General features: G+C 45.0%; 1 protein-coding gene across 1 annotated transcript in view; it reads right to left on the bottom strand.

The window, feature by feature from the left end:
• The window catches only part of PHLPP1 (PH domain and leucine rich repeat protein phosphatase 1), a gene marked incomplete at its 5' end in the record, with an annotated part of 364,409 nt that overhangs the window by 123,161 nt on the left and 219,324 nt on the right, over positions 1-21,924 (bottom strand). The window contains 3 exons of the mRNA XM_007935540.1: positions 4,715-4,877; positions 7,620-7,820; positions 18,845-19,000. Of these exons, the coding sequence (XP_007933731.1) occupies positions 4,715-4,877; positions 7,620-7,820; positions 18,845-19,000 (520 nt within the window). The remainder of the gene's footprint in view (positions 1-4,714; positions 4,878-7,619; positions 7,821-18,844; positions 19,001-21,924) is intronic.

Genomic DNA, 21,924 nt, shown 5'->3' on the forward strand with positions numbered 1-21,924 from the left:
TGACAAAGTTCATAATATGGTGTTCAAATCCCAAATTATAAATTCTGTTCACTACATGTGTCACACATTTATTTCATGTGCGTAAGACACACTTCCAAAAGGGGTTGAAGAAGTCACTAATTGGGAATTATTGCTTCTTGGGGTCCAGTGGAAGAACCCTGAGGAAGGGGGCCTGAGAGCCACTTCTGCTTCTTGGGGCCATCAGCCATCAGGTGCCTAAATATGGACACAGGAGCTCTGGTGGCACAGTGCCTAAGGCATTTGAGTGCAAACCAGATGGTTGGTGGTTCAAACCTACTACCCACTCATCAGAAGGAAGATTGGACAATCTACTTCCATACTGATACTGCCTTGGAAACCCAAGGAGGGGTCGCTATAAGTCAAAATGGACTCAACGGCAGTGAGTTTGGTTTGTTTTCTTGCTGTCTAGCCAACTCCTGCTTACATGTGGTGCTGGGACCCCACTCTCCTCTCTAGCTGATGGAAAGCTGACCTGGGTCTAGAGGGAGCTTTGCCTATTTTAGGACAGGGCCTGATCTGCTCTAGTGATCAATCAAAGAATAAAAGAATGATTGCAAGGATCTGGAAGATTAATTTGGAAGTGTGAAACACAGGTGAAAACAATAAGGAGCCTAAATGGACTTTCGGTCCATTTGGGCTCATCAGAAAACTCTGAAAAAATACACTTTTTCTACCGAAACTTCTATGACCTCCCTCCAAGAACAGAAATTGGTGAGTGATGGTCATTGTAACAGAAAAGGCCAGACCTAAATTTTACTCCAGATAATAGAGAGCATACGGCCTCAGTTTTAGAGGGACATGGATAATGGCCTAATGCTTTAAGCTTTTGGGGATGAATGTCAGCACACATACTTAAATGAGGAAGCGTCTTTGCTCTTTAATTGTTTTTTGAAGCTTTGGGAACACATTCTGAGTAAGCCCGTTCTTCTCCTGTCTTCAGGTAAAGATGGCTTGGAGGTCCTGGCTAGTTAAAACAAGCAGTCCCTGACTTACAACAGGCTTCCACTCTCGGGACTCTGCTCTAAGTTGGTTCTGATAGAAGTTGATACCGCTTCTCTTTTTAAGAGTCCACAGCCTGCTACACTGCAGTGTAATGAACATTAAGTCCTAACACTGAAAGTCTGTGAGTGAGCGTCCGAGAAGGACAACATCAGCAAATCACGCGCTGCAACACTGCATGTAGTGCATATTAATAATGACAAAATGTACCATAAAAACAGCAAAAAAAGATGGTTGCAAGCGTTGTTGTCACCTGAATACACTGGACATCAGGGTCTGCCCACACACCACCAACTTACCGCCTTCAAATTACATTATCTGCTAAGCTGTTATCCTTACAAGGGTCTCAGTGCCTTCCATGAGATACTTTACAAGAAGCAATATGAATATAGTCTGGGGTTATTACCGCAATAATAAAAGTCTAATACAGGCAAGAACAGCTCATCCTGGAGACGGAAAGATTCCACAACTATTTTTGGCAGGAATTTTCTTTTGGAGGCTTCGATGTATGTAAATACTTAAACAGCAACTTAAAATGTCCTTGAATGAAAGAACACCAGACAATCAGCTCAGAGTTCCAAAGCAATGTAACTACTATCGTTTTAAACGGGAGCTCTGGTAGCGTAGTGCCTAAGGCACTTGACTGCTAACCAGAAGGCTGGCGGTTCAAACCCACCAGCCACTCCTTGGAAGGAAGGCTGGGCAATTACTTCCGTAGTGACAACACCTTGGAAACCCAAGGAGGGGTCGCTATGAGTCGGGTCCGACTTGATGGCACAAAGCAACAACAAAACACTACCTGTCCAAAACTTACACTTTGCCCATAAACTTAGGGTACCTGATAGTGTTCATCTCCTATTCCCTCAAAAAGCCAACAACAAAATCTCTATTGCTAAGACACAACAGCTGTGATTTGAAAAATCCAATCCAATCAAAGAACAAAAGATGAGAATCATTTAGAAAGCAACACCATCACCGAGGAAGCACAATTTTAAAGGGAGCTGTAAAGCAGGCCCTGGAGCTCTGGTAGCATAGTGCCTAAGGCACTTGACTGCTAACCAGAAGGCTGGCGGTTCAAACCCACCAGCCACTCCTCGGAAGGAAGATGGGGCAATCTACTTCTGCAGTGATACTGCCTTGGAAACCCAAGGAGGGGTCACTATGAGTCAGGTCTGACTCGACGGCACATAACAACAACAACAACAAAGCAGGCCCAAGACAACAATAAGGGGAGGAATGGAACCCCACAGAAGGCATGGGTTTTGGACTCCAGGAATTCGAGCAAGCGTCTAGGAGAGAAAGGGTTTCATACAGCAAGTTTCAAATTTTGAAAAATTTAATCAAAACCGAAAAACATTTAAATGCCTACCTGTATTTGACCCCACCTGCCAGCTCCACAGGACAGAGATGAAGCAGTCTGTTTCCATAAAGATTACAGCCTTGAAAACCCTCTAAGGCAGTTACACTCTGTGCTATAGGGTGCTATGAGTCAGAGTCGACTTGACAGCAATGGATTTTGAACTGGGTACTTTAGGAAAAACGCAAACTACCCAGCCAGCAGTAAAGAACAGGTGTGGAAGCCAAAGCCGGCAAACGGGAGGTTAACCTGGAGCCGCCACTGTCTTTGGGCTAGTGAACCTGGCCCCGAGACACCAGTTTACAACACCGCAAAAAACCAGATCTGCTGCCATCGTTTCTGACTCACGGAGACCTGACAGGACAGAACAGAAATGCTCCAGTTTCCAAAGCTGTTATCTTTTCCGGAAGCAGACTGCCATGTCTTTCTCCCACAGAGCGGCTGATACGTTAGAACTCTTGATCTTTCAGTTAGTAGCAGAGCACTTAACCGCCATGTCACCAGGGCGTTTTACCAGTTTAACAACCCCTGGTAAAAAGCAGCACAGCCCAGTGGCTAAGTCAAGGACCGGGCAGCTTAGGACCCATGGGTAAGCTCAACTGTCAACATCTTTACTGTGCTGGAGGCAAAGCCGTGTTTGCTCAAATAATAACAGCTTCTGGACTTTGTTGAGCTTCGGCCAAAATACTTGCTCCAGGTAATCAACATCCCAGTTGGACCACATCAAGGGCTGTATTAATACTGGCTAATATGATGGAGTTCTTCTCAGGGGCTGGTCCTCTTTCAAATGCTTTCTGTGCACTATTTCAAGTCATCCTCACAGCACCGCTGTAAGGGAAGTGCCTGTCTCCTCATCTTACATCTCAGGCAACAGCAGGTAGGTTGTTTTAGCTGAGATCCCACTCAAGGTCTGTCTCTCTTCAGGTTCCAGGTTCTTAACCATTACAAAAGGGACTACATAGAAAGAAAAAGGGATGTATCTCTGTAAGTTTATAACAACCAAAACACGAAACCGACCACCGTGGAGTTGATTCCAACTCGTAGTAATCTGCCAGGACCGAACAGAACTACTGCACAGGTTCCCAAAGCTGTAAACCGTTATGGGAGCAGACTGCCACATCTTTCTCCCACAGAATGGCTGCTTTGTTCAAACTGCTGACATTTTGGTTGGCAGTCGGGCATTTAACTACTGTGCCACCAGGGCTCCTAATAATCGTCATTCCAAAATGTCAATGTGATATGTGAGACCACAGGGCTTTCACAGCTCCAAGTACAACGCTGTATGGCCTAAAGGACACACACCTGTGCATACTTGCTTGCTCATACTTTAATCGTGTAAATATCTAAGAACTGTCATGCTGAGAAGTTATGAAAGCTATTTAAAGTGTCTTCCGATGCCTGATACACAAAGTTTCTACCAAAAAGTGCCTGGGCAGGAAGAATGGCTAAGGACAACCACATGTTTTCCTGACGAACAGGACCAGAGCATGCTCCGAGTCTGTAACCACTGCGGTATTTTTTATTAAGTATAAAATCCATGATACTCAGCAATGCCACGAGGCAAACACAGAGCTGTACTTCCTGTGTTTGCACATCTCATTCCCTGGGATGACAGAGATGGGCACAACCGTGAGGTTAAAACAAAAGGCATAACCCTGCGATGGCAAAACTGCTGGACGGTTTCCTCCTGGGGAATGGAACCAAAAGCCCGCAGGTTAGCCCTGCAGCTGGGACTCAGACCACACACCGTCTCTGCCACCAATGTGTTGCTGCTGTTTACACAAATCATTTCATTTCAGCACCTCAGTTTCTTCACCTATCAAATAAGAATAATGACGTCTGTTCTGTCCATTTTGTTCAGTTGAAATGAATGTCTGACGTCACAGCAATGTTGCCTATCTACCCAGGGACTATCACTCGCTGGGTCTGGTGGTGGGGCAGGGAGTCAGGGACACTGTTAACTTCCTTTTACATCTGACTCAAGCTCATAGGCTCAAACCCACCCTGTTAGCAGGCAGGATAAGCATGATTACACAGTTGGGGAAAGCTGTTTTAGGGAGTTACGTGGTTGGCCTCATGTCATACAGCCAGTTAGGACAGAGCCCAGGAATACAATCTTCCCAACTTCTGGCCTGGTGTTTTTTTCTTTTCTTTTCTTTTTTTAACTCTGTTGCCTGCACAGTGCAGACCAGAGGTTAGGAAGGATGGAACAAGGAATACTGAGAGTCTTCATTCTAAGTACACCCAACAAAGCTGCAAACGTCTTAAGCCAATGACCTGGGGAGAATGACTCTCTCTACCGACCAGACACTTAGAGTGTGTGGAATCGGAGCACACCTTAATTTCCGGCAGCTGCATGACTTCCGGAAAGACTTCAATGCAGTTGGAGTGCGCAATCACGGTGTGCATGCGCCGGCAGCTCATGATGGTGGTCGGGATGGCTTTCAGTTTATTCCCGCTGACATCCACTTCCTCAAGTTCCTCCAGTTTTGCCATTTTACTAAAAAAGAGAAAATCCATTAGGGGGGTGGATTATAAAATAATTATAAGGCAATTTAAAAAGAAAACCATATTTAATGAGAATAAAAAGGGGGATTTATTATGATGTTAATGATTCTTTAAAGATTCACGTGTAACAGTCATCTTAAAAAAAATCTGCTATTGTTTGAGTATTAAAGTACTTTAACACACCTCTTTCCCCACAACAAAACTATTCATCTCAACTCCTCAAACTGGCATCAGGAAGAAAAATGCATTTTCTTTTCTTCATAAAAATCTGCGTGTGAGTTAAGTTACCCAACAATAATCACTTTCCTCTGTAGCTTCGTCGGAACTTCAATGAAAACCGGGTCAAAGGCCAGCATGAATCCAGCATAACTGCCCCGAAAGCGTTTAGCTCAGAGTATGACTCCTTTGTAGTGGCTGAGAACTTACAGGGGTGTCGAGGAGAACAGGCTAGAGTGTATAGTAAGATCTGCTTTTTCCTAAACGCCCACTTCCAGGGTTCCTCGGACATTACTCCTGACGACAAGGTGGTTGTGGGGCGCAGGGGCATGTGGAAAGGTCACCCAGATCATAGGTTAGCTTCTGGCAGTGCCTGAATTCAAACTGTGCCCCAAAGAACCCAACCCCTGCTAACCATCTATAAAGAAGGACTCTTTCCAACCTAATCTTAAAAGCATGTTCTCACATAATTTGACATTTTCATTTAGTAATACCTTTTACTGTTCAGTCTTAACATACTACACAGTAACTGCAGTAACCAAATAAAGAAACATTTCAGGGTTATGGTCTCTTGCTTTCTTCCTAAGTTTGGACAAGCAAACAGCCCTTCCCCTCTGTGAGCTCTCTCTAGTATCTGCCACTCCCCTGATCCTCAGTCCACACTGTGCACCACGGATGCTGGACTCCAAATGCACAGGGTTTCCAGTGAGTGGAACTCAGACCTGTAACCTGGACCACTCAGTGCAGGGCTGCTGGTGTCTTATCTTCTTGTTATGGTTTCATGTGAGGCAACACACCTCTAAAATACTTAGCAAAAAAAAAAAAAAAAACCAAAACACCCAAACTTTTCCACCATCTCCTAAATATAAAGGTTTTCTTATTTGCTTATCCTGAAAATAAGTATGTGCCTAAGATACATGCCTTGGAAACCCAAGCAGGAGTCACTATGAGTTGGATCCAACTGAATGGCAGTGAGTTTGGTTTCTTTTTTTTTAAGATACACAAAGAACTAAGTTTTTATCTTCTGAAATAAGATCTTTTAACAGAACTAATAGCTTGCACAGCAGCAGGACACAGCACCAGCACCGTTACATACAGACTGTGCAGCGGGCCATCTACGGCAGCCAGGATGCCTAAGAACATCATTTCAATATGCGGTCATCACAGTATGAAAGAAGTATGGAGAAGCCAAGGGGTAATGGGACATACAAAATAAAGAAATTAGGCCTAAGGAGGAAAAGTTACACAAGTTTATAGCTTTCAACAGAGAAAGGTGGTCCAAGAATGACCTTAACTCTGGAGTGGATTCTTCAGGTCAGCGACCATTTGTTGAATGCCCACTATGGCCAGACCGTGGGTGAGCCTAAGGTTCGGGGAGAAAAGCACACACGGTCCTGACCCTTTAGGGGCTCGAGGTCTTGAAGAAGAGCTACCCTGCCACGTCACAAGCCCCTGAAGGGAGCTGGAAATTACAGCAAGACGGAGCTCTGCCAGGTACACATGAAACTTCTTTGCATTGGGGTGGCAGGTGGCTCTGGGGGTGGGTATCCTCAGAGTCAGAGAGCCCAGTCCTTTCACCCAACGGGTTTAGATATTCACCATCTGCAACAGGACCATGAACCCCTCCTGGTGTGTTACTGTTATGTGATTAGCATGTTTCTCCAAAAACAGTACCTATCAAATAGTAAATAAAAGTACACAGGAAGTAAACAAAATAGTAGTCTGACCATTACCATCAAATGAGAAAAAGAAGAATAAATATGTATGACAAAAGCCAGAGCAAGAGTTTAAGGAAATGCCGGTGGGGCCTTCCTGCTTCGGTGGCAAGGGCACGTAGACTGGCAGTTCTCCTGGCAGCATCGGGGGTTGTGAAGTATTTTCACGTGGCCCCAATTCTCAGGTGCCATCCCCAGCATAATACCAGAGGGGTTAGTGTTTGCTTCGATGTGTGGGTGTGTGTCCCACGCTCCAACTTGTGAGGGGGGCAGATGCCAGTGCTGTGGGAGTGGAGGAAACCTTCAGGACAGTCTCTGCGCGGACTCACTCTCAGCGAGGCACAATGCCACCGCTACCAAAGAGGGGAAGTGGCCGCCGAAACCTGACCTACAGCCATGAGCTATTCACAACGTCACACAGCTTCCATGGCTGCAGACTCCACTGCACTGGTCCTAGTTTACATTCTAATGGCCACATACCGTATTAGGCGAGTTTTCAAAAGTTAATTTGATGCTTAAAAACAAGCAATAAAAATATAGCCACTAAATAACATACTTTATTTCAAAATCCTAAGAATGTCCTAGTGGCTCTTTGGGTACGTTGTTATCGTAACATCAGTACGTTTCTCTAGGAGAATGCTGAGCGTGGCTTGTAGAAAAGACAGCTGTGAACATGAACGGAGGAGAAAGAAGCTTTATATTCTCTGAGAAATAAACACCTTTGCTTTCTCCTTTCCCCTCCGCATTTGTGAATCCGTTTTTAGCAATGCAATGAAGCCCCTTGCTTTCCGCCCCTCCTTTACCTTGCTGGGAAACTCTGAAGTCGGTTGTAGGCCATGTGGAGAATCTTCAGATGGGGGTGCCCTGTTAACAAGGGCACACACTTATCGGTGAGGCTGTTGTTTGTCAGATACAACTCTTGTAAGATGCTGCTCATCTCTTCAGAAAGTGTGGCTGGCGGAAGAGTTTCCAGCTTGTTTGCAGACGCATTCAGGAACCTCAGGCTACAATGACAAAAGGCAACAGGACCCAGGTGATGAACCAAAGCTCAAATTCAGAATCCTCAGCAAACCTCCACACATCCTGATGGATGCCAGGGGTAGCAGACACCAGGTTTAGAAACAGGAGTTAAAATTTAGCAGGCATACAGATACCTGAACCACCACCTATGACAATGAAGCAGCTATCAATCTGTGACAAATACAAAGGGATAAATCGACTGCAAGGGAGTACACAGGTAGGCGGAAGGGATGGAATGGTTCTACCGCTGTGGGGCTGAGGGGAGAGGAGAGTGGTAAGATGGAGTTAATATTCTGACCTAGAAAGAGGGACAAATGACCAGCTTTTAAGAAGAGAGTTCTTTCTAGTAGTCGTAAAACACTGAGGCATGAGATCACATACACGTACACCACAGGGGCCAAGTCCTCTTCAGTCAGGACATTTAAATCATTTTTCACTGATACAGTCATAACTGTAAGAGATAGCTCCCTCTGCGTTCCAATGACGGAACATGACACAGCCATGCCAACGAAGAGCCCCAACCACGTGCAAAAACAGGACGAAACCTACGTATGACTCTGAGTCAAAGAAGCCACACAAGTAGGTAGCCGCATGGCTCCATACTGATAGAGTTCAAAGTCAGGCAAAACTATCTATGGTATCAGAAGTCAGAGGTGGTTTCCATTAGGTGGTGGGTGGGGAGTCCCCTATTGAAATGATGTTCTTAGGCATCCTGGCTCCCGTAGATGGCCCGCTGCACAGTCTGTATGTAACGGTGCTGGTGCTGGTGCTGTGTCCTGCTGCTGTGCAAGCTATTAGCTCTGTTAAAAGATCTCATTTCAGAGGATAAAAACTTAGTTTTTAGTGTATCTTGAAAAAAAAAAAAACTAAACTAACTGACGTTGAGTCGGATCCAACGCACAGTGATGCCTCCTTGGCTTTCTGAGGCACGTGTCTTAGGCACATATTTATTTTCAAGATAAGCACCACCTACGAGGGGATTCTAGGACTTTGAGAACACACTGCTTGCTTCTTGAACTTGGTGCTGGTTACACAAGGACGTTCACTCTGAGAACATCTACCAAGTCATGCACTTACGAGGTGGTTACTTTTCTGGTGGCACCATAGTTAAGCACCTGGCCACTAACCAACCAGGCACTCCGAACCCACCAGGCACTCCGAGGGAGAAAGATGAGGCAGTATGGTTCCATAAAGATTTACAGCCTTGGAACCCCTATGGGGTACTTCTACTCTGTCCTATAGGGTTGCTGTGAGTCAAAATTGAGTCAACAACAACAGGTTATTTATATAATACTTCAGTAAAATTTGCACAAAAGCAAAAAAACGTGTGTGTGTGTGTACACACACACACACACATATGGAGCTCTGGTAGCACAGTGCCTAAGGCACTTGACTGCTAACCAGAAGGCTGGCAGTTCAAACTTACCAGCCACTCCTCGGAAGGAAGGTTGGGCAATCTACTTCCGTAGTGATACTGCCTCGGCAACCCAAGGAGGGGTCGCTATGAGTCGGGGCCGACTCGACAGCACATGATAACAACAACAACAAATACACACACACACACACACACACACACGTATTGAGGAGTCATCACCAGGACTGTCCCTCTAAACTCTAAATCCACTGATTTAACTCTTAACTCTCCAATCTTGTACTTCCTAAACACTGCCTTACACACACACACACACACACACACACACACTTCCACTCATCTGAGGAAAAGCAGCTTCCCCAAAATAGAATATTTTCCATTAAAGAAACACGTATTCCATTGACATTTAAAAAAAAAAAAGGAACTCGGAGAAGGACTGCGCAGACCATAAATAGTCATGGGAAATTATAGTCTAGAGAAGAAAATAAAGGTCACTCATCCAGGTTCTGAAGCTGTTTGGAACAAGGAAGGAAACCAGCTGGAGCTTCACAGTTCTGTAAAGTATTGTTAAGAGTCTGCTTCTTTAGGTCCCATCCATCCCACCTGATTCTAACGCTCTGTTAAGAATTTCTGCAATGCAGAATTAGTCTTACATTTTAATGCCCTAAAATTTCATGGACTGGGCGTTGGCTGGGAAACCATCTGACAATCTCATTAAAATACAATTCTCTAAGAAATATGTAATTATAGACATAGGAAAAAGAGAGAGGAAAGAGAATGAATTCATTAATGTTTGCTTATTTTTAGACTGGAAAAAGAGGGAATGAGTTTTTGAAAGGAGTTGTTATGTGCTGTGAAGTCGGATCCGACTCATAGCAACCCCTCCTTGGGTTTCTGAGGCGGTATCACTACGGAAGTAGATTGCCCAACCTTCCTTCCGAGGAGTGGCTGGTGGGTTTGAACCGCCAGCCTTCTGGTTAACAGTCAAGTGCCTTAGGCACTACGCCACCAGAGCTCCCTTTGAAAGGAGAAAGAGGGAATTAAAAAAAAAAACCCACTGACAAGTGATCACTCTCTAGATGTTGAAAAGGGGCTTGAAAATCCCTCAGAGCTTCTGAATCAGGGCAAAGCAGTTTCCAAAAAGACTCCCTCTCTTCTCACTGAAACTCACCTGTGCTTAAGGAGCTTATGCCCTTCCTCGAAGAAGATGAAGGGGACAAACCTGCTCCATACCCACCAGGAAATGAAACTGAGTTAAAACAGCATGGGCTGGTTCCAAAGGACTTCATCTGAAGTGAACAGTCTGACTTCACCATCATCTCAAAATTAATTGGTCAAAGAGCAAACAATTGGAGTAAATAGATTTGATTATAATGGTCTCACAAAATAAATCTGACACCCATCCTCTTAAAAATAGAACTTGCCCCACGCCCACCTCGATGGATTTCAGCAAAAGACAGATCCAACTGGTACAAAGGCCTTGGCGTCACAGTGCCCTCGGAATGCACCCTATTAGTAGGCGGTTTTCTCTTGGATGGGTACCACCTTCACTGAGTTAAGAGGCTGTATAACTCCACCCCTGCCTCCCCCCCTACAAGAAAGTTAATTTCCTAAAGCCCTGAGTTTGGTCTCAATACTATGTGATGACCATTGTCAAGCTTCTCCCACAGATTTCTGCAGTGGCTACATAAAAAGGCCACGGAGTGTGCCAAGAGACATTTCATCCGTACCATCCTTCTCATCATGCAACCCTTTACTAACCACAGAAAACCAGTAATAGGCCACCACTGCCTTTAGTTCGCTGGTGAGGGCCACAGAAAAGCAGTAATAGGCCACCACTGCCTTCAGTTCGCTGGTGAGGGGCTTTGTGGAGGCCACAGCTCTGTCCTGTTCTGTACCTCACTGGATACTCAATCATCCCAGAGACACCCCCCTCCCCATATTTTACAAAAGACAGAAACCGAAGCTGAGAGAAGCGAAGTCTTGGCAATGGTTCAATTGTAATCAGTGTCAAGCCAGATATAAAACCCAGTTCTCGTCAATCTCAAGAGTCCACTGTTCCCAACCCATCTCTCCAAAATGCAAATGTTTAAAACACACATTAGTTAAACCTTTTTCCGGAGGACACGTGCGTGGCTTTTTTACCCTAAAAAGCTGGAGGCCAACCAGAGCACCTGCTCACGTAGCACCAGGGCCACACACTTGCACAGCAGGGGAAAGCAGCCCACTGCCACTGAGTGACTCCAGCTCACAGTGAGCCTACAAAAGACTTCAGAAAACAAGTTAACCAACAACACAGAACTCAATTTGGGAAATTGTCTTAGCAGAAAGTGCAAAGGTTGTATTAAAAAAAAAAGACACCTATGTGTCTTCCCTGAAGCTTCTGGAAAGTCTCTGCCAACAGCAGTCAGACGACACTCCCCGCCTCCCCGGCAACCGCTCTGCTCGCCCTCAGCACGTTCTGTCCACCTGCTTGGGCTCATCTGGGCGTTCTTGCTTTGTCTTGTTCGTTTGTTTTCAGTAATTTCCAGCACACCCTTAAACTTCAGAGCCAAATTCTGTCCTTGAAACAAAGCACAGGCTGGCTTTCTTGCACAAAGATTTGCCTACTTGTAGGCATACCAGATATTCTGCATTTAAATAATTTATCTGAACATAGATTAAAAAATCCTTAATATTAGCAAGCAGAATTTAGCAATATATAAAAAGAATTATACACCACGTCCATGTGGGGTTCACCAAGGGGCACCAGGGCGGATCAAGATGCACAAATCAATGTAACCTACCATATTGATGTGCTAAAGAAGAAAAGGCACACGTTTATATCCACCGACATAGAAAAGGCACGTGACAAAATTCAACACCAAGCCATAATTTTTACAAAACGTCTCAGAGAAACAGGTAGGACCATAGGGGGCTAGTTAAACATGCAGACCCCAAACTGTCCCTCTAAAGTCTGTGCCAACAGGACTGCGAGAAGGGCCAGGAATCTGCTGGTCAACAAGCAGCCCAGGGGATTTGAAGACACACTTGGAGAAACACGGTTTATTCCACTAAGGCTCTCAAAACATCTGAACTTTACTAGACAGAGCTCTTCACTAAAAAACACAGTGTAGGCAATTTAGTTCTTCAAAATGCCAGAAATAATCTGTGTTTGCCGAAAGGCACCAGTTGTCGTGGTCAATTGATCACGCTCTCCCCAATTTCTTGTTCTCTGTGAGTCCCCATGATATTTACACGTAGTCTGTCTGACTCACTAAAACTCATGGTCTGGAAAGTGACTAATCCTCTGGGATGTTTAATAAATAGAAAAGGGACAATTAGCATGTACCTCATTTGCACACAGTCCCCACTCCTACACCCGAAAATACCTGATACGCTCCTCCTGGGGATTAAAGCAGTCCTCGATGTCTGCTCACAACAACACTCCACACGTCTCCTTCCCAGGGTCCATTCTGGCTTGGCTAACTAGACTGACACTGTGAGGGTGGGCTGTGAGGATGCTACGTGCACAGGGAGTCGGCGAGTGCCAAGGTTTCAGGAAGGAACAGAAGGATGGCAAGACCTGACAGCTTCTTAGGCACTCTGCTGACCCAGGGGGAATTTCTACTCCTTATGCCTGCCCATCTGTTGACGAAAACTGACTATTCAAAATGCTTTGGGGGCTTCCATCGCAAAGATCTCATCTCTAAGCAAGAAAGAGGTAAGATGAGAGATCCAGGCCCATTAGATCCAGATGAGAGATGTCTAATTCACCCAACAGAACATACGGTCCATCGTATTTCACATGTGTCTACAGCGTTAGAGCTGCCTGTGAAGAGCAAGTCCAAATGAACAAAACCCAAAGATGAATGTGGAGAGTAAATGCCGAACTGAAGTTGTTAGTACACGTCATACAGGTTTTAATGAAACTGTCCCAAGTTTTGACAGGAAGATGATGATCTTGCTAAAAGGCATCTGATTTAAAATAGAGTCCTACGAATAACCTCTTGCTATCAGGTTAACAGATTAGTATGTCCTGCTCTAAAGATGTAATAGGTAACGGAAAACATCACATAATTACACCAAAATACACGTGAGCAGGGAAGATTCAGAGCTAAAGAAAAACTGCCAGGAAAGAGAAGCAAGCATGGTCTTTCACTCTGTGAGTGCTTTTTGGAAGGTCTCTTGAAACTTCGAGCTACAACTTCCGCTCAGAGCATGAACTAACCCATTTTTAAACTTAGGAACTCTCACATTCAGGCCTGTTCACTGGTTAAACATAGAACTGGTAACAGTAATTTATTATCATGAAAAAAGGAACAACTATATATATATTTTTTTGGGGGGGGGGAGCTCTGGTGGTGTAGTGCCTAAGGCATTTGACTACTAACCAGAAGACTGGCAGTTCAAACCCACCAGCCACCCTCAGAAGGAAGACTGGGGAATCTATTGCCATAGAGATACTGCCTCGGAAACCCATAATACAAATCTTAAAAAAGATATACTATACTATATTATTATGTAGTATACCCTGTTTAAGATTTGTATTATGGAGCATGGGCTAGAAAGATCGTTTCCTTAAAAACTCTCTTTAGCCCATCAACAGATGGATGGATAAACAATGGTGTGCACAAAGGGTGGAATACTATACTACAATGAAGAACAATGGTGAATCTATAAAACACCTCATGATATGGATGAACCTGGAGGACACTATGCTGAGTGAAATCAGTCAATCAAAAAGGACAAACAGTGCCTGAGACCACTACTGTAAAAGTCAAGAAAAGGTTTACACACAGAAACAAACAAGCAAAAACAAACACTCTGTGAAGGTTACGAGGGGTGGGAAGGGAAGAAGAGGGAAACCACAAGCTACAGGGCAGCCCAGCATTACTTTGAGTGGAGGCACAGGCCATATCCACTAGGGAGGGAGTCAGCACAAAGCGATCAAGGCAGCAGAAGGCACTGGGGGGAGCTAAAGAGTTCAAGGCCACGAAGGGAGATACTATTACATACACAACCCTGCAACAACAGTAATCAGCTGTGAGCGGACACACACACACATCAGCTGAACAGGTGTGGGAAGGCGAATGGGACCACACCCAAGAATATACACAGGTCTGACAGAGGTTATTTCTCCATATGCATTTACACAGGCTGCAAATCTATTCATGAATCTAGTAGAGCATACAGGGGGTAAAGTTAGGAAAATGTCTTAGCCCTAATCAAACAGCTTGAAGGAATGAGTCACTGGGCACGCAGGCTCAGGACCATGGTCTCAAGGGACATCCAGGTCAACTGGTAAAACACTGTCCACAAAGGCAATGTTCTACATATCCTACTCTGGTGAGTTACAGCTGGGGTCTTAAAAGCTTGTGAGTGGTCATTTAAGATCCAACTATTGGTCTCTTTCTGGTGCAAAGAAGAACGAAGAAAATTAAAAATGTAAGGAACCAATCAGTCCAAAGGACTAACGGGCCATCTGAACGTCAGCCTCCACAACTGCGACCAGAAGTAGATGGTAGCCAGCTACCACTGCTGACAGCACTGAAAGGGACCACAGCAGGAGGCTCTGAGGAGATGGGAGAAAACTGTGGAACGAAACTCAAAACCATGACAAAGACCAGGCTTACTGGTCTGATAGAGACTGGTGGAATCCTCAAGACTATGGCCCTTAGAGACCCTCAGACCTGGACCTGAACTCACCCTGGGCCTCAGCTTCAGGCAAACAACAGGCCTGTACGGTGAACAGTAACACCAGGGCGGTAAGCACTCCTTAAGACAATTAACCGCATGAAATCCAAAGGGCAGCATTTGCTCAGGGATCAAGCTCAAAAGGCAGAAAGGTATAGGAAGGATAGATGAAGGGAAACGGAAACATGAGGAGGAAATGGGAGAAGTTACGTTACGTTGTTAGGATTGTAATCCATGTCACAAAACAAAATGTGCATGAATTGTTAAAGGAAAACTACTTTGTTCTGTAAACTTCCACCCAAATTTATGTGTGTGTGTGTATGTGTGTATATGTATATATATTATATGAGAAACCCTCTTTAACATTTTAAATTTAATGTCTTCTGAGTTGACCTGATACCCCAACTGTCTGTACTGTTCCTTTCCCCTAAACTCATAACACCAAATACATAAGATGCATACATTTTGCTACCTGTAAATTATGCATCAATTATATGTGTGTGTGTGTATACACACACATATACACACACACAACAAACTTGTTTGAAAGTAAGGTAGTAAAACCTCTGTTGCTTAGGTTTTGGAAAGGGGGCAAGTACAAGCATTAACTCTTTGAGAAGTAGTAGTTTGTAGTAGTTTGGTGGGAATCATAAAATCTTATTTTCCAACAAGTGAAGTAATATAAAGATGTGGTTTAAATGAAAAGCTAATCACTTCTGCCCCATCCCCACATAATCTTGTCTGCCTGAGATAACCAAACCTGTGAACTTTCTGTTCTAACCTGCCATTCTGACTAAAGAGACTGTACTGTTGTTGCTACGTTATGCTGGAAATGCTGCCGTTACACCAGCGCTGGAACACGCCTTCTTGAAAGTTTCACGTTACACCTCTTTTTGGTCGTTTGTTTCTCTCTCATGAAATCAGGATATGTACTTGTAATCCATGCAGCCCCTCATTCCAGGGAGTCCTGATTGAGCTCTCCTGTGCCAGAGATGCATTGAGCACGGCCCTGCCCTCCTCTCTCAAGACCTTCAGAGGCTGGCTATTCCCTCACAACAGTCCCTATTTTCCAAACTGTAGTTTGCTCTAGGCAGGCCATTCTGTCTGGACTAGGTCATGTCTGCCTACTTGCCTTCAGCGTATACTGTTAGCTCAGTGTATACTCTTCTCCGTAACAGCAATGACTTCATTCCGTGACTCAACTCAGGTCCTGATTTTTCCACGGGACACTGCTAGACATACTCCAGCTCACACACCCTTCCCTTCCCAACTTTCCATCTGGGAACTGCACACAATCTCCAAGACAGGAAACCTGAGGCTTAGTGTGATGTGCACACAGTCACAGAGTCAGCAGTCAACGGAGTACTTGGTCTCAATCTTGAGGGTCATCAAGACCATCTGTGGAGCAACCGAAGCCTGCAGTTGCCTTGCTCAAATCCTGAACATGTCTAAAGATGAAAATACAGTCTTCTCAACCACACCATAAACGTCTTCAGAAATACACTGTCCATATCATCCATGGCACTCAGGACACTCACTGACTACTTATCGACCATCTCTCAAAAAAAACCAAACCTGCTGCCACTGCGTCGATTCCGACTCATAGCGAACTCTATTGGGTTTCCACAGTGGTAAATCTTTACAGAATTAGACCGCCCCATCTTTCTTCCCCAGAGTGGCTGATGGGTTTGAACCGCCAACCTTCGGTTAGCATTCAAATGCCTTAGGCACTGTGTCACCAGAGCTCCTTACTGAGCGCCTCCAGAGAAAGAAAACTATATGGAGCTGTCTTTTTAAAATCAAACCCCCAGAAATGAAAAAAAGAGTAAGAATCATTATTATCTATTGGAGAGCCTACCTATTCTATCATCTAGGGACTTACCTGTGTTGTCCAAGGACAGGAGCTGCTAACAATGTCTCAGACAGAAACAGTGTTCTGTCACTCACTGCCCCCTCCCACAAGCCTGGATCCATCTGCTCTATTTATTTCTATAGATTCCGTGTAGACCTCTAGGGGAACAAGAAGATTCTCATTATAAATCTGAACCCCGATTTTGTCTAGATCATCTTATGAAAGAAAATACAAGGTTACGATGTAATTTATCATTCTTATCGGGGAGGATGTCCAATACTGGCGTGTCCACAACCACAGAAGCACACACCACCTATATGTTCCACACACTGTATGTTGACACAATGCAAAAACAACAACAAGGGGTTCAGTAATTCTAAAATGCTGCTCTGACCGTCAAAAGAATACCAAAGCATTGACCAATTACAGCAGGACAATCCCTTTTCCTTACAATTCCATCACTTCCTCTCTATTTCTTCTAACAGGAATTCATCATAACTTAAAATAAATACATTGAAGATAATTAAAAACAACAAAAGGAAAAACAAAGATGAGGAAAACAGAACAAAAGCAGAGGAAGGGAATGCTAGAAACATTCTGTATTCCCTCTGGGTGATGGTTACACAGGTGCATATGGGTGGGAAAGTTCACTGAGCAGTACACTCCAGGCTACACATGCTACTGAAGGTGAGTTACATCTTCATTAAAGGAAAGACTGAAAAATGGGAGAGAGAGAAGAAAAAAAAACCCGGGAATGAGGTGGCATTTAAAAGTCATTCAAATCCGATCACTCATTAAACAACTATTTGTTGAACAGGAAGCTCGTTAACGATGCTACACAAGACACTGAGGATGAAACTGCAGCTACACAGCGCTGGCCTCAGAGTTTATAACCCTGTGGCGGAGACAGGCAAGCCAACGAGAGCCTACAACAGGAGTGCGCGCAGGGGGCGTGGCACAGAGTGAGCTGGGGTGTCTAGCTCAGCTGTGGAGAGCCGGAGTTCTCAGCCCGTTCTTCCTCCGTGCAAAGTCACACGCGCTAAAATCGAGCGCAGACAATTTTTTTTAAGATAAAAGATCCACCATCATTTTATTCTCAGTTGCAGGAGCACAAAACTCAACTAGAAGTTTCCACAGTCTCTAAAGTTGCTTTCAGTCACTAAAAATAAACATTAACCAAACCTGCTCCCATCCAGTCGATTCTGACTCGTAGCGACCCTTTAGGACAAAGTAGAGCTGCCCGTAGGGTTTCCAAGGCTGTAAATATTTATGGAAGCCGAATGCCCATCTTTCTCCCACAGAGCAGCCGGCGGGTTTGAACAACTGACCTTTTGGTTATCAGGCCAATGCTTTACCCACAGCACCACCAGTGTTCCTAAAAATAAACATTAGCAGAGGTCAAAAAGATTCAGGCCCCCAGGCTGTGGAGCATTTCGGTCTAACTCACGAGGGAATAACGTGGGCTTGGAATAAACAAGATGTTCCACAGCAAGCCGACAGCCAGCTACTAAGGCTTTCTTTAAAGGAAGTTCTGCATGTGGTGAAAACAGAATTTCCCAGAAAGTTGACACCAGCCCCTCCCTCCAAATCAAAATAGCTTCTGTAAATGCTTCACCAAACAAGTCACACATATTTATAAAAACTGTGTTTATTCAAGGAAAGTAATTTATTTAAACGTAAGGGAAAACTGCAGTAAAGAGCGACTGGTAAAGAGGCAACAGCACCAGACGGAAGCGGACTTGAGGAATCTGTCACTGACAGTCGTGAACACGCGACAGGAGGAACAAGGAACCCTGACATAATTAAGGCAAGCTGGGGCGTGGCCTGTACAAGTCTGAACCAGGCAGCAAGGCAGCAGTATGTATTTCATCCTGTTGTTGACCGACACCTCCCTAACACATACCTATCCACAACTTAACTCACTTCTCTCTGGAAAGCAGAGACAGTAACCAAGAACCGACAGGATACCCCCACCTGCTACCAAATGGTCCCAGAAGTGGCTGGCAAATTGGGAAATCTGACCTCCATGGTCTGAGACCACAGAAGACAAGAACACTAAGGGGTGTTGTCTTACAGACACAGAGGAGCAAACCATCACTCTGCCTTACCTGTCAGCCTTCATGAAGAGGCTAGGCGGCAGTTCAAGGAGCTGGTTGTGTTGCACGTCTAAGACCTCCACCGAGGTCCTCTCCAGCCTCTCAGGCAGTCGTGTGAGCTGGTTGTGTCCCGCCAGGAGTTTCCGGAGACTGCTGTTACAGAATAAGCTGGACAAAAACGGACAGAAGACAGAAGGCAAGTTACTCTGAGATCATTTGGAGGAACAATTAAACCACGACTAACAGCAGAAGGATACCTAAAACCACAAATTCATGCCAAGTAACTCTAAATTCATTCTATCATAAGCTCAGACCGCGGGCTGCTCTATTTCAGTGGTTTCCGTACTTAAAAAAGTGGGGACGGAAGGACTACGGAAAGCGATCCTGAGGGAAGGAGCTCCACAGTGAGTGAGAGACATGCATCCCATAGAAGCAAACCCCGGAAAAGCGGCCTCGTGGGGACCGCCCGACCCACAGGCAAGCCCGAGAAGGCCCGAGGACGCTTCTCCACAGGAGGGCTGTGTCCTGCACTAACCCTAGAACGTCTGGCTGCCTTAGACTTTGAATAAATACAGCAGAACCATCATTATCTACAGGATTAACGTTGAAAAGAATTCTCTTCAATTACACTTAAAAAAAAAAACTGAGGAAAAAGTTCTGTTTTTCCTCAGTTACACTGCACTATCTTATTTTCTCCCCTTTGCCTCACTTCCCTAAAGCTGTCTATTTTTCTTTTCTCTTTGGTTTAATCCTAGACCACAGTAGGGACTCCTTCCTGAAGGGACTAGAATATTGTCAATCCAATGTAATTGTGAACCTTAGTATCTGGAAGGCGTGGCTACGCTTCCAGTAGTTATCAGAACTAAACCGACGACGGATGCTTTTCAATCCATCTGCGCTGACCACTCCTGACTTCCCTGAGTTGTAGAAATAAAACAAGTCCCTGGTTCCCATGCAGAAATCTGGGGACTGCTCCCCATGGTCACGGTGGCTAAGCGGCCACTGGCCCTGCTGCCAAGGAACAGACTGGCTCCGCTGCACCTGCTCCGGTTCTCAGCGTCTGAGCTCCCTCCCTGATGCCCAACGTTGCCATGATTACCATACACTACACCCACAACCTGATTCACTTTAAATGTGAAAATGACTGTCTCCCCTCACAGTGCTGACACCAACTTGTTTGACACTGGGAAGCCACAGGCCACCATTAAACATACCTGAAACGCCTAACTCTGCAGGTGACTTAGTTACCCAGAAACACCACAAAGGGGTACCTCTAACAAACAGATTTATCTTCTCACAGTTTAGGAGGCTACAAGTCAGAATTCCAGGTGCCGGCTCTAGGGGAAAACCTTCTGTCCTCTCTAGAGGAAGATCTTGTCTCTTCTGAGGCCCTGCTCCCACACAACCTTCATGTGGCCTGCCATCTCTCTTCCCGATTTGTTAGCTCGTGTTTTTTTCTCTTTTATATCTCCAAAGAGATTAGCTCAAGATACACCCTACACTAATCCTGCTCATTAAAGACAAAACCAACTCCCAAAGAGAATTAACCATGGACATAGAGGTTAGGATTTATAACACATATTTTAGGAAGACATAATTCCAACTGTAACATTCCACCATGTGGCCTCCAAAAATTCATGTCCTTGTCACACGGCAAACAAATTCACCTCATCACATTATCCCAAAAGTCTTAAATCAACTCCAAGTCCAAAATCTTCTCTTCTGAATCATCTAAATCAAACATGGGTAAGACTTTACACATATTCCATCCTGGGCAAAATTCCTTTTCATCTGTGAACTCGTGAAATCCAGACTACAAGTTACTTGTTTTCAAAGTACAATGGTGGAACAGGCGTAAGGCAGACATTTCCATTCCAAATGGGAGAAACAGAAGGGCTAACAGGCACCAGGGAAGTCCACATGACATTAGCTCTCAAGGCCTGAAAGTAATTCTCCTTCTCTGAGACCATCTGGGCAACGGCCCCACCCTCCAGACCCTATAGTGTTGGTCACGTCCTCTGGGTTGTGGGTAGAGGCTCTTTGGCCCTGAGCTGCCGCTGTCTTCAGGCCCTCTCAGATGGCAACTTTGCTCCCTCAGCTTTAGTGGCTCCATTCTCGTAGTCCATGTGAGTGGTGACCCCAACCCCTCGGCCCCTACACACCCCATTCTTCTGCCCCATGGGCATGGTAGCCCTGCCACCTGAGTTTGGGTGGTGGTTTCATTCTCCCAGCACACCTTAGTGACAGCCCTATACTCTGGAACCAAGTTGGTGAAGATCTGACTCTTTAAAACCCAGGAGGCTGTGGCCCCACCCTCTGAGATCCAGGAGACCATGAGGTCACCCTCTGAAACAAGAAGGCCCTGCTGCCCATGCTCCTTCCTACAGTTCTGTTGATCTCTGAGCTGCTCCAAGGATGGTCCTCTGTTGTTGCTGTTGTGTGCCGTCGAGTTGGGCCCGATTCATAGCGACCCCTCCTGGGGTTTCCGAGGCAGTATCACTACTGAAGTAGATTGCCCCATCTTCCTTCCGAGGAGTGGCTGGTGGGTTTGAACTGTCAGCCTTCTGGTCAGCAGTCAACTGCCTCAGGTACTAGACTACCAGGGTTCCTGGATGGTCCTTTACTTGGAGGATAATAGATGTAGCTCCTTTGACCTGCTTCCTGCCTGTAAAATTCCAAGAGGCAGACAGCATGCTTTGCTTTGATGCTTCCTTTGGCCCCTTGAGTCTAAGCTGATGGCTTTTCTGTTGTAGGTGTTCATTAGATCTATTAGTCACAGGCTTAATCTCTTTAACAAAAGACTGTGAAACCATGCCCTTGGTGAGCATTCTAGGACACGTGCCCTGAGTTTCTACAACAGAATTTTCCAAATATTTAAGTTTTGTTTTCACTTTGCACAGTTTATTTTTAAGTCCATCTCATTCTTCTCACATTTTACTATAAGCATCAAGGGGAAACCATGTGGCCCCTTTAAGATCTTGTTCAGAAATCTCATCAGCCAGATAGCCAAGTTCACAACTTACTCTCTCCACCTTCCGGCAAACACTGGAACATGATTCAGACAAGCTCTTAGCCACTGCATGAAAAGCACC

This window comes from Orycteropus afer, unplaced genomic scaffold, assembly GCF_000298275.1.
Source record: "Orycteropus afer afer isolate SDZICR_OR568_19922 unplaced genomic scaffold, OryAfe1.0 scaffold00029, whole genome shotgun sequence".
NCBI classification, from domain to species: Eukaryota; Metazoa; Chordata; class Mammalia; order Tubulidentata; family Orycteropodidae; genus Orycteropus; species Orycteropus afer.